At 44.7% G+C, this 12740-nt stretch overlaps 1 protein-coding gene across 9 annotated transcripts in view; it reads right to left on the bottom strand.

The window, feature by feature from the left end:
- The window catches only part of SPIDR (scaffold protein involved in DNA repair), a 1058688-nt gene that overhangs the window by 292942 nt on the left and 753006 nt on the right, over window positions 1-12740 (bottom strand). For all 9 annotated transcript variants that reach the window (XM_056521841.1, XM_056521842.1, XM_056521843.1 and 6 more), the window contains one exon: window positions 4953-5114. In XM_056521841.1, coding sequence (XP_056377816.1) covers window positions 4953-5114 — 162 coding nt within the window. The remainder of the gene's footprint in view (window positions 1-4952; window positions 5115-12740) is intronic.

The raw sequence follows: 12740 nt of genomic DNA, 5'->3' as shown, positions 1-12740 counted from the left end.
TGGCTGGAGGCTGTATGTCTGTGGGGGAACACTGCCTACATCAGTGGTCTTCAACCTGTGGACCTCCAGATGTTGCAAAACTACAACTCCCAGCCAATGGCTGTCCGGGCATGCTGGGAGTTGTAGTCTTGCAACATCTGGAGGTCCGCAGGTTGAAGACCACTGGCCTACATAATGTTGGGGAACACTGCCTGCCCAATGTGGGGGAAGACTGCCTGCCTAATGTGGGGGAACACTGCCTGCCTAATGTGGGGGAACACTGCCTGCCTAATGTGGGGGAACACTGCCATTGTTGCGAAAATGACATGAGAGTGGCACTTGCCAAGGTAAAGCCGCGCATTTCTGAACTGGTCTCTGAAAGACAACAGCAGAAGTCACACTGATTTTCAGTAAAAATCATATTTTCATGGTTTTGTTCTTTGTTCTTAATGGTTTTGTTCATTTTGTGCACCTATGTATAAATATATACTTAAATATATACCTCCTATGTGTTGAATTTGAAAAAATCTTTTTAATTTTCCAATTAAGAGGGGTTCGGTGAAAGCACATATGAAACTGGTGGGGTTCAGTACCTCCAACAAGGTTAAGAACCACAGATCTAGACTACTATTCTATGAGAAGCGCTGCTTTATTTTTTCAGACACATTTACTCATTACAGTAAGCATAGTTTTTCCTTCTGTACCAGGAAGAAAGTGGTCAGTCAGAAACTCCACATACTTTGCAGAGGTCATCTTTACACCTTCGGGGACCCTAAAGGAATTATCTTCCCATGATTCTGGCCCTAAACAGGACTCCACCACCGCCTTGCTGAAGTCGCAAACAGAGTGGCTGTCCACCAACCATCCACTACTCCATCCATCTGGACCATCCATGGTTGCATGGATCAGTGAACAGGACTGTTTGAAAATTAGTTTTCATGTATTTTTCTACCCAATGCAGCCATTTCTGCTTGTGAGCATTGGTTAGTGGTGGCCGAATAGAAGGTTAATGCACAGTTGCAGGACTCTACACCTTGATGTCCGTGGGACTCCAGAGGAACCAGCAGCTTCAAATATCTGTTTGCTGCTTTGTAATGGTATTTTAGCAGCTGATCTCTTGATCCATTGCATGGATCTGACAGAAATCTTCCTCAATTTGCCTATCTGCATGAACCCGTCTGTGCTCTGAATCAGCCACAAATCTCTTAATAGTGCGATGATCACGCTTAAGTTTTCGTGAAATATCTAATGTTTTCATACCTCGTCCAAGGCATTGAACTATTTCACTCTTTTTGGCAGCAGAGAGATCCTTTTTCTTCCCCATACTGATTGAAAATGATGCTCTGCTTCATAATATGGAACACCCACCTTTAGTAGTTTTTCCTTAAATTGGGCTCACCTGGCAATCTAATTATCACAGGTTTTTCCGAGATTGTTTTCAGTGAACAAAAGAGCCCTGATACACAATGCCATCCATGAGTTAAACTAAAAAACAAAATATTTAATCTTTGTGACATTTAACTATAATTTGCATAATAATTTGGAACAGGGTGTAGACTGGGTCAGGGTATGCTGGCAGTTGCAATTAGTTACTAACTACTACTCTTCGCATGCTCTGTCCGGCAGGGAGTGCAGGACAGCCCAGTGGTGCACTAGGCTGCTGTGCTCCCCGTGCTCAGTGTCCACATCCTTAGACAGGAGGGGGGAGACTCAACTGATGAAATCAGCTGCAGCCATGTCCTGCTTGGCTTCTACTTTGTTGGCTAAGCCTGCGTGACACCTGGCCTGTCTCCATGTGCCCTCCCTCCTTTCATATTCTATTGAGCACAAAAAGCCAAGTCTTCTACTGTAAGCTACACTTTCTCAAAGTTTTGGCTTGCATTTTTCTTTTGCCAAAAGCACCATTGACGGCTGATAATTTTTGGTTGCTGAAATTTCAGTGTAGCCCTAACAAAATGCATCTAAATTCTTCATGGTAGCTAGCCAATCATAGATAATGAATATAAACTTAATGGTCCAAGATTCAGGTTTGGACCATTAAGTTGATATTTATAATCTATGGCTACTGAAGAATAAGACAGTTGTCTTGAAACGCGTATAGCCTTGGTCTCATACCCATTACCTATGGCAACCACCTTATACTACTTTTAAAGCCCACCTTGGCTTTGGCAGCGCTGCAGACCCCTTATTCTGGGACCTCTGTGGACCGCACGCACGATCCTCTCTCCTTAGGACACGAGGACGCCAGGGTCAGTGATCACCTCTTCATCCACGATACTCCACTTGTGGCCGGACGCTATCCTGTGCCAACCTGTCTCTGCCGGACCCATCCAATCCACTTTACTGGGATCACCATAGATCACAAAGGCCGGCCACCACGCCGTGCCAGCACTAACAGAAACCCTCTCCGCGAGACTGCTACTCCTGAGGATGCTGGCTGCACTTCGCCAGTAAGTGATACCACTCAAATCGGCATACAGGTACTACCTAATATTATCAAACCTACTATTTTATCTGCATATCGCTCCCTGAACTGCTCCATTATATCATTTCATGAACTATATTACTTGACCACTTTACTTCTGAACTATATTACTGGACCATTTTATTTTTGGACATTTCCACATTTTTTTAGCCTTATTTTAGGTGGTTGCTTTATAAATGGTGCAAGGGCCCTGCCCAGATGTACCGTATATACTCGAGTATAAGCCGACCCGAGTATAAGCCGAGACCCCTAATTTCAACCCAAAATCCCAGGAAAAGTTATTGACTCGAGTATAAGCCTAGGGTGGGAAATACCTCATCCCCCCCTGTCATCATCCAGACCCGTCATTAACATCCTCATCATCATCCCCTTGTCATCATCCCACACATCCCCCCTTCATCATCCTCTTATCATCCCACACATCCCCCCTTCATCATCCCCTTATCATCCCACACATCCCCCCTTCATCATCCCCTTGCCATCATCCCACACATCCCCCCTTCATCATCCCCTTATCATCCCGCACATCCCCCTTCATCATCCCCTTATCATCCCGCACATCCCCCCTTCATCATCCCCTTATCATCCCACACATCCCCCCTTCATCATCCCCTTATCATCCCGCACATCCCCCCTTCATCATCCCCTTATCATCCCACACCCCCCCCTTCATCATCCCCACCCCCCTTCATCATCCCCACACCCCCCCTTCATCATCCTCTTCTCATCATTCGCCCTCAGTGGTCTTCAACCTGCGGACCTCCAGAGGTTTCAAAACTACAACTCCCAGCAAGCCCGGGCAGCCATCGGCTGTCCGGGCTTGCTGGGAGTTGTAGTTTTGAAACCTCCGGAGGTCCGCAGGTTGAAGACCACTGCGGCCTTCAACATCATCCAGCCCCCTCTCACCCCCCTTTAGTTCTGAGTACTCACCTCCGCTCGGCGCTGGTCCGGTCCTGCAGGGCTGTCCGGTGAGGAGGTGGTCCGGTGGGGAGGTGGTCCGGGCTGCTATCTTCACCGGGGGCGCCGCTTCCGGCCCGGAATAGAGGCGTTGCCTTGACAATGACGCAGAAGTACGTTGGCAATGAACGCACCTATGCGTCGTTGTCACGGCAACGTGACTATTCTGAGGCCGGGCCCGAAGCGCTTAGAAGAGGCCTCCCCGGTGAAGATAGCAGCCCGGAACCAGTATCCCACCGGACCACCTCCTCACCGGACAGTCCTGCAGGACCGGACCAGCGCCGAGCGGAGGTGAGTACTCAGAACTAAAGGGGGTGAGAGGGGGCTGGATGATGTTGAAGGCCGCAGTGGTCTTCAACCTGCGCACCTCCGGAGGTTTCAAAGCTACAACTCCCAGCAAGCCCGGACAGCCGATGGCTGCCCGGGCTTGCTGGGAGTTGTAGTTTTGACACCTCTGGAGGTCCGCAGGTTGAAGACCACTGCGGGTGGGGGAGTTCACTCGAGTATAAGCCGAGGGGGGTGTTTTCAGCACGAAAAATCGTGCTGAAAAACTCGGCCTATACTCGAGTATATACGGTAAGTTATTATCTTGTGACTAAATATTATATTGTATTATTTTACTGCATTATCCTTGATTCAGGTCTTTAATTATCATTTTAATATTCATTTACTTTCATTTACTATCATTATTTATTCAGTATCTATTTTATGACATTTAACTTATTGATTTTACATTTATTAGGTTCCACATCACCTTTTTCTCGGTCATTTTATCTCCTTTTTCTCTCTTTTTCTCTCTTTATTTCACTATCCTTGAGGAAAGGTTTTATATAATTTATTATATATACCTATTCACTTTACCAGGGATATTAGGAGACTGATCACACCACAACAACATGAATGTCATCAGTTAATATGGTGGGTGGAAGTTTTCATAGCACTGATCAGTATAAACAATGCAATGATTGCTTTTAATAGTCACCTAATAGTCACCAATGTGATGATTGCTTATAACAGTCACTAAAAAAGTGTTAAAAAAGTAAAAAAATATATAACAATTTTTTTTAAAGCCCATTCCCTAATAAAAATGCAAATCACCCCCTTTTCACATTTTTCAAATAAAAAATGTAAACATAGAAAAGATAACATTTGCTATCACTGCATGCAGAATTGGCCAAACTATGAAAATACCGTATAAAGATAATGATTTATGATCCTGCATGATGAACAGTGTAAACAAAAAAATATACTAAATGCCAGAATAGATCATTTTTGGTCAATTCATAAATCCTAAAAAAGTGATTCAAAAAGACCCATCTAATAAAAAATGGTACCGATAAAAACTATAGAACGCGTTGCAAAAGATGATTAAAAATTGACCTTTAAAAGGCCCTCCAGAAGGCCCTTATTTTTTTAATTTCACCTAACTTCCAAATCGGTTTTCTCTTTCTTATACTAAAATCATTTTTGATTTAGACAACACCATTTTGTGTGTATCTAATACATAATACTGTAATAGAGGCATTCTGACCTTCCACGTGTGATTCTCTGCAAGACCTTTATTCCCAAGAGACAGCATGCTTTGCCTTCCAATGTTTGGCAGTATTCCTTCATGTCATCAATAGGTGTGCTTGCAAAATGAACTTGGAGCTCACTGAATATTCCATAAGCATCTTGGATGAGAAAACCCATCCTGTAAATCAAGGCAAGCAGAACATTAGCTAGTGAATAAGAAAGATAAAATACCATTTGTAAGATTGGTTAACATGTTTTATTTATATAAATAAATGGCATATATTTAAATAGAATCAAAGTAGCATAATATATAAATAGAATACAAAGCCTTAGAATTGTGTCAGTGATCACAAACATTCTCTAAATTTTAACCCCTTCACGACGAGCGACGTACATGTACGGCGCCGCGAAGTGTCACTTGGCGCGCGGCGACGTACATGTACGTCGCGGGGTTCCGGGAGCGCCGCGTCACCGGTAGCGGTGATCGGACCGGGATGACTGCTGTTATCTAACAGCAGGCATCCCGGCACATCGCCGAGGGGGGTCCTGAGACCCCCCCATGACCGCGATGCGCGCAAATCGCAGGTCAATTCAGACCTGCGATCTGCGCGATTCCGGGTCATACGGGTCACTGGTGACCCGGTGACCCGGAAAATAAGAGGGATCGTAGGTGTCCGAGACACCCTCGATCCCCCTAAAGTGATAGGAGTTTGGTGGCAGGGGTGCCACCCCTCCTATCCCTGCTATTGGTCGGCCGAGCGACAGACTGATAGCAGACCGGGGGAGGGGGGGGTTAAAGTTCGGTTCCCCCGCTTTGCCCACCTATCGGTGTCCGGGCAAAACGGGGGAACCGTCCAGGGAGGGTCGGCGCCGAAGGTCCCTACCTGGATCCCGGATCGCGATCCTCCATGCGGGGATCCCCCACGTGCGGCGGCGGCGGCTTCCGGGTCCTGCTAGGTGAGTTGTTGCCTAGCAACATCCGGAGGGCCACAGTTTACAGTGGTCTCTAAACCGTGGCCCTCCAGATGTTGCAAAACTACAACTCCCAGCATGCCCAGACAGCTGTTTGCTGTGTGGGCATGCTGGGACTTGTAGGTTTGCAATATTTAGGGGGGTTCAGGTTGTAGATCACTAAGTGGTCTCAAACTGTAGCCCTCCAGATGTTGCAGTTTGCTGGCTGGGCATGCTGAGAGTTGTAGTTTTGCAACATCTGGAGGGCCACAGTTTTGAGACCACTGGACAGTGATTTACAACTTGAACCCCTCTAAATCTTGCAAAACTACAACTCCCAGCATTCAGGAACAGCATAAGACTGTCTTGGCATGCTGGGAGTTGTACTTGCGTGCCTCCAGCCATTGCATAACTACATCTCCCAGCATGCCCTTCCGCAATCAGTACATGCTGGGAGTTGCAGTTTTGCAACAGCTGGAGGCACACTGGTTGGAAAATACTGAGTTAGGTCATAACCTAACTCAAGGTTTTCCAGCCAGTGTGCCTCCAGCTGTTGCAAAACTACAACTCCCAGCATGCATGGTCTGTCAGTGCATGCTGGGAGTTGTAGTTTTGACCCCCCTCCCGTGTGAATGTACAGGCTACATTCACACTGGCGGCAGATTACAGTGAGTTCCCCGCTGCAAATTTGAGATGCGGCAAATTTTCCGCCGCAGCTCAAACTCCTAGTGGGAGACTCAGTGTAATCTGCCACCAGTGTGAATGTAACCTAAAAACACTACACTACACTAACATAAAATAAAGAGTAAAACACTACATATACACACGTACACTGCCCCCCCACCCCCCTTCTCCAATAAAAATTAAAAACGTATTGTACGGCAGTGTTTCTAAGATGGAGCCTCCAGCTGTTGCAAAACAAAAACTCCCAGCATTTCTGGACAGCAATTGACTGTCCAAGCATGCTGGGAATTTAGCAACAGCTGGAGGCGCCCTGTTTGGGAATCACTGGCGTAGAATACCCCTATGTCCACCCCTATGCAAGTCCCTAATTCAGGCCTCAAATGCACATGGCGCTCTCACTTTGGAGCCCTGTCGTATTTCAAGGCAACAGAATAGGGTCACATATGGGGTATCACCGTACTCGGGAGAAATTGCCTAACAAATTTTGGGGGGCTTTTTCTCCTTTTACCCCTTATGAAAAAGAACAGTTGGGGTCTACACCAGCATGTTAGTGTAAAAAAATTAACTTTTTACACTAACATGCTGGTGTTGCCCTATACTTTTCATTTTCACAAGAGGTAAAAGGGAAAAACGCCCCCCAAAATTTGTAACACAATTTCTCCCGAGTACGGAGATACCCCATATGTGGGCGCAAAGTGCTCTGGGAGCGCACAACAAGGCCCAGAAGGGAGAGTGCGCCATGTACATTTGAGGTGATTTGCACAGAGGTGGCTGATTGTTACAGCGGTTCTGACAAACGCAAAAAAAAAAAAAACACACCCACATGTGACCCCATTTCGGAAACTACACCCCTCACGGAATGTAATGAGGAGTGCAGTGAGAATTTACACCCCACAGGTGTCTGACGGATCTTTGGAACAGTGGTCCGTGAAAATGAAAAATTTTGCACAGCCCACTGTTCCAAAGATCTGTCAGACACCAGTGGGGGGTAAATGCTCACTGTACCCCTCATTACATTCTGTGAGGGGTCTAGTTTCCAAAATGGTATGCCATGTGGGGGTTATTTTGCTGTTCTGGCACCATAGGGGCTTCCTAAATGCGACATGCCCCCCGAGCAAAATTTGCTCTCAAAAAGCCAAATATGACGCCTTCCCTTCTGAGCATTGTAGTTCGCCCGTAGTGCACTTCAGGTCCACTTATGGGGTACCTCCATACTCAGAAGAGATGGGGTTACAAATTTTGGGGGGTCTTTTCTGCTATTAACCCTTGCAAAAATGTGAAATTTGGGGGGAAACCCAAATTTGAGTGAAATTTATTTTTTTTTTTTTACATATGCAAAAGTCGTGAAACACCTGTGGGGTATTAAGGCTCACTTTATCCCTTGTTACGTTCCTCAAGGGGTCTAGTTTCCAAAATGGTATGCCATGTGTTTTTTTTGCTGTTCTGGCACCATAGGGGCTTCCTAAAGGTGACATGCCCCCCAAAAACCATTTCAGAAAAACGTACTCTCTAAAATCCCCTTGTCGCTCCTTCACTTCTGAGCCCTCTACTGCGCCCGCCGAATACTTTACATAGACATATGAGGTATGTGCTTACTCGAGAGAAATTGGGCTACAAATATAAGTATACATTTTCTCCTTTTACCCCTTGTAAAAATTCAAAAATTGGGTCTACAAGAACATGCGAGTGTAAAAAATGAAGATTTTGAATTTTCTCCTTCACTTTGCTGCTTTTCCTGTGAAACACCTAAAGGGTTAAAACATTTACTGAATGTCATTTTGAATACTTTGGGGGGTGCAGTTTTTATAATGGGGTCATATATGGGGTATTTCTAATATGAAGACCCTTCAAATCCACTTCAAACCTGAACTGGTCCCTGAAAAATTGCGAGTTTGAAAATTTTGTGAAAAATTGGAAAATTGCTGCTGAACTTTGAAGCCCTCTGGTGTCTTCCAAAAGTAAAAACTCGTCAATTTTATGATGCAAACATAAAGTAGACATATTGTATATGTGAATCCAAAAAAAAATTATTTTTTTCCTTTTCATCAAATTTTGGAATTTTTCACCAAGAAAGGATGCAAGTTACCACAAAATTTTACCACTAAGTTAAAGTAGAATATGTCACGAAAAAACAATCTCAGAATCAGAATGATAACTAAAAGCATTCCAGAGTTATTAATGTTTAAAGTGACAGTGGTCAGATTTGCAAAAAAGGGCTTCGTCCTAGAGGTGAAAATGGGCTCCGTCCTTAAGGGGTTAAAGATTTATTAAAACCTGTCCAGAGGAAAAGTTGCTGAGTTGCCCATAGCAACCAATCAGATCGCTTCTTTCATTTTTCAGAGGACTTTCCAAAAATGAAAGAAGCAATCTAATTGGTTGCTATGGGCAACTAAGCAACTTTTCCTCTGGACTGGTTTTAATAAATAATCCCCCACACTGTCAACTTCCTTCCTACTGGGCATACTGCACATATGTATCACCTTTGGGTTGTTTATTGGGATCAGCAGGATTTTTGTAAAGTGTTTATTATGCAAATATTTACATCAGATCAGTGGAAGATATACAAAGGTGGAAATAAAAGTAATTACCAGAGTGTTTAGTACAAGACATACAGCAATGAATTAAAATAGTGGCAACATAAGGCCTTGTTCACGTGTACATCAGGGATTTTTGTTACTGTGCTCTATTATAGGAGCAGAACTAGAAGAAAACAGCAGTTCTGGATCCTGTACGTGCTGAACACCAACAGAACCTATGGGATCCCTCTGACTTTAAACCCTTAAGGATGAAGCCCATTTTGCGCTTATAGGGGTACGCTGCCGAAAATCATCTTATCCCCTATCCAAAGGATAAGGGATAAGATGTCTGATCGCGGAGGTCTGTCAGCAGAGAGCATTGTTGCCAGACAGAAAAGAAATTCAAAATGAAAAAAAAAAAATTCCTCTGGAGCATACAGCAGCTGATAAGTACTGGAAGGATTAAAGGGGGTACTCCAGTGGAAAATGGTGGAAAACGGAAGAAGCCTCAGCGCAGTAGAGTCCTGTACAGATCGGGGAGGAGAGGGAGAGGCGGAGGTAGGGGATGAATATTCATAAGCAGGTCGGTGCTGCAGTAGAGCGGCGCTGACGTCACAGTGTCAGATGGAGACATGTCACCCCGCCCGTGCCAGTTAGAAGATCGTTTGCATATCAGGAATAATGAAGACAACGGCTGGACGATCTGGGCATGGTAGGCAGCATATTGATCAGCGTCCCCCACACTTCCAGCCAGTACCTCTGGTTAGTGCAGAGGGAGTTTAGTGACAGTTTTCCTTTAAACAGATTTGTAAATTACTTTTATTAAAAAATCTTAATCCTTCCAGTACTTATCAGCTGCTGTATACTACAGAGGAAGTTCTTTTTTTTCTTCTGTCTGTCCACGGTGCTCTCTGCTGACACCTCTGTTCATGTCAGGAACTGTCGAGAGCAGGAAAGGTTTGCTATGGGGAATTGTTCCTGCTCTGGACAGTTCCTGACATGGACAGAGGTGTCAGCAGAGAGCACTGTGCACAGACAGAACTTTCTGGCACCAGTTGATAAAAAAAAAAAAAAAAAAAAGTTTTCCAGCAGAGTACCCCTTTAACAATAAGTCACATCCTAGTTTTATGGCTTGTTCTGTCACCAAGTGATACAACATACATTTTTTAATAATCATATACAGATCTCTTTGCATTCATGTTGTGTTTTGTTTAAATGAACAATGCATTTGAATGTTTTCAGACCATTTCACTTTTACAATGGTCCCTCAACATACGATGGTAATTCGTTCCAAATGAACCATCGTTAGTTAAAACCATCGTATGTTGAGGGATCCGTGCAATGTTAAGAATAGGAAATTATACTCACCTGTCCGGACTGTCACCGCTGCCCTGGATGTCGCCCTCCATCGCTGTCGCCGCGTCCCCGGGGTGTCCCCACCGCTCCGGACTGTCTCTGCTGCCTGGGATCGTCGCTCTTCATCGCCGTCATCACGTCGTTGCACACGCCGCTCCTATAGGATGATGGGGCGGCATGTGCGGCAACGTGATGACGACGAAGGAGAGCGATGGCGATGCAAGGGATCCTGAAGAGGACGGTCCGGAGTGACGGGGACAGGTGAGTGATCACCACCGGACCACACAGGGCACATTAAATGGCTATCCGCCAGCTGCTGAAGCAGTCAGCGCTGCCGGATAGCCGTTTATGCGATGGCCCCGACATACAAAAGCATTGTATATTGATGCTGCCTTCAACATGCTGCCTTCAACATCGTATGTTGAAATTATCGTATGTCGGGGCAATCGTAGGTCGGGGGGTCACTGCATTTACATTTTGTTATGTTGCGGTTTTGTGCTAAATAAAATGAAGTTTTTCTCATTTTGCACTCATTACTCCATAATGACAAAGTAAAAAAAAATGTAATATTGCATTGAAGTAAGTATTTAGACCCTTTACTCAGTACTTTGTTGAAGCTCTTTTGGCAGTTATCACACCCCCCAGGCTTCTTGGATTTGATGCCACAAGGTTTATACACCTGGTTTGAGTATTTTCTGCAATTCTTCTCTGCAGTAAGATGTTGGTGGACAGCCATTATCAGGTTTCTTCAGAAACTGGGTTCAAGTCAGGGCTCTGACTGTCCCTAAGTCACTCCTGTGTCATCTGGGTTGTGTGCTTGGGGTCATTGTCAACCCTGACCAGTCTCCCTGTCCCAGCAACTGAAAAACAGATCAACAGCATGATGCTACCACCATGCTTCACTTTAGTGTTGGTAATGGGGAGATAATGAGCAGTGCCTGGTTTACCCTTCAGACAGGATGCTTAGAATTAAAGGATACTCCCCCCTTAAACATCTTATCCCCTATCCAAAGGATAGGGGATATGATGTCTGGTTGCAGGCGGTCCGACTGGAGGGGCCCCTGGAATGCTGGGTTAGGGTGGCCGTGGTTGTGATGTCACACCACACACCATTCATGTCTATGGGAGGGGGCATAATGGCTGTGGTCACTCGTCACGCCCCTCCCATAGACATGAATGGAAGGGGCGTGACCTCATGACCATGGCCGCCTGAACACGGTGTTCTTAATATAAATGTTCCGAACGTCGGGGTGCCGGCCCGAAGATCGTGGGGGTCCAAACGGCAGGACCCCCCACGATCAGACATCATAACACCCAATCCTTTGGACCAAAAAGGTCAATTTTGGTTACATGTGCTTTTGCAAACTTCAGGTGGGCTTTTATGTGTCTTTTACTGAGGACAGGCTTCTTTCTGGCAACTCTGCCATTAAGCCCAGATTGGTAGATTCATAGCAACGGGTTTGAACACTTATGGCCATGAGAAATTTAAGTTTTTCCTTTTTAATAAATTTGCAAAAAAAGATCAAAAATTTTGTTTTCACAGTCTTATTAAAGGGTACCGAGTGCAAATTGATGGAGAAGTTTTGAATTTTTCAACATAACAAAATGTGAAAAGTGAAAGGGTCTGAAGACTAGAAGGAAAACTAGAGGAATGCTCAGAACTCTGGCAACTGAAATTTAATGTGAATTAGTGCAAGATAATGCACCTGGGGCATAAAAACCCTCGTGCAGAATATAGAATATTTGACACAGTTCTGACCTCAGTATCTGAGGAAAGGGATTTAGGAGTAATTATTTCAGAAGACATAAAGGTAGGAAGACAATGTAATAGAGCAGCAGGAAACGCTAGCAGAATGCTTGGATGTATAGGGAGAGGTATAAGCAGTAGAAAGAGAGAAGTGTTCATGCCGCTGTACAGAGCACTGGTGAGACCTCACTTGGAGTATTGTGCGCAGTACTGGATGCCGTATCTCCAGAAGGATATAGATACTCTAGAGAGAGTTCAGAGAAGAGCTACTAAACTAGTACATGGATTGCAGGATAAAACTTACCAGGAAAGGTTAAAGGACCTTAACATATATAGCTTGGAAGAAAGAAGAGACAGAGGGGATATGATAGAGACTTTTAATACATAAAGGGAATCAACACGGTAAAGGAGGAGGGCATATTTAAAAGAAGAAAAACTACTACAAGAGGACATTGTTTTAAATTAGAGGGGCAAAGGTTTAAAAGTAATATCAGGAAGTATTACTTTACTGAGAGAGTAGTGGATGCATGGAATAGCCTTCCTGCAGATT

This window comes from Hyla sarda, chromosome 5 (genome assembly GCF_029499605.1).
Source record: "Hyla sarda isolate aHylSar1 chromosome 5, aHylSar1.hap1, whole genome shotgun sequence".
Taxonomy (NCBI): Eukaryota; Metazoa; Chordata; class Amphibia; order Anura; family Hylidae; genus Hyla; species Hyla sarda.
The sequence above is the reverse complement of the archived record's forward strand: the minus strand, read 5'-3'. Positions and strand labels throughout refer to the sequence as shown.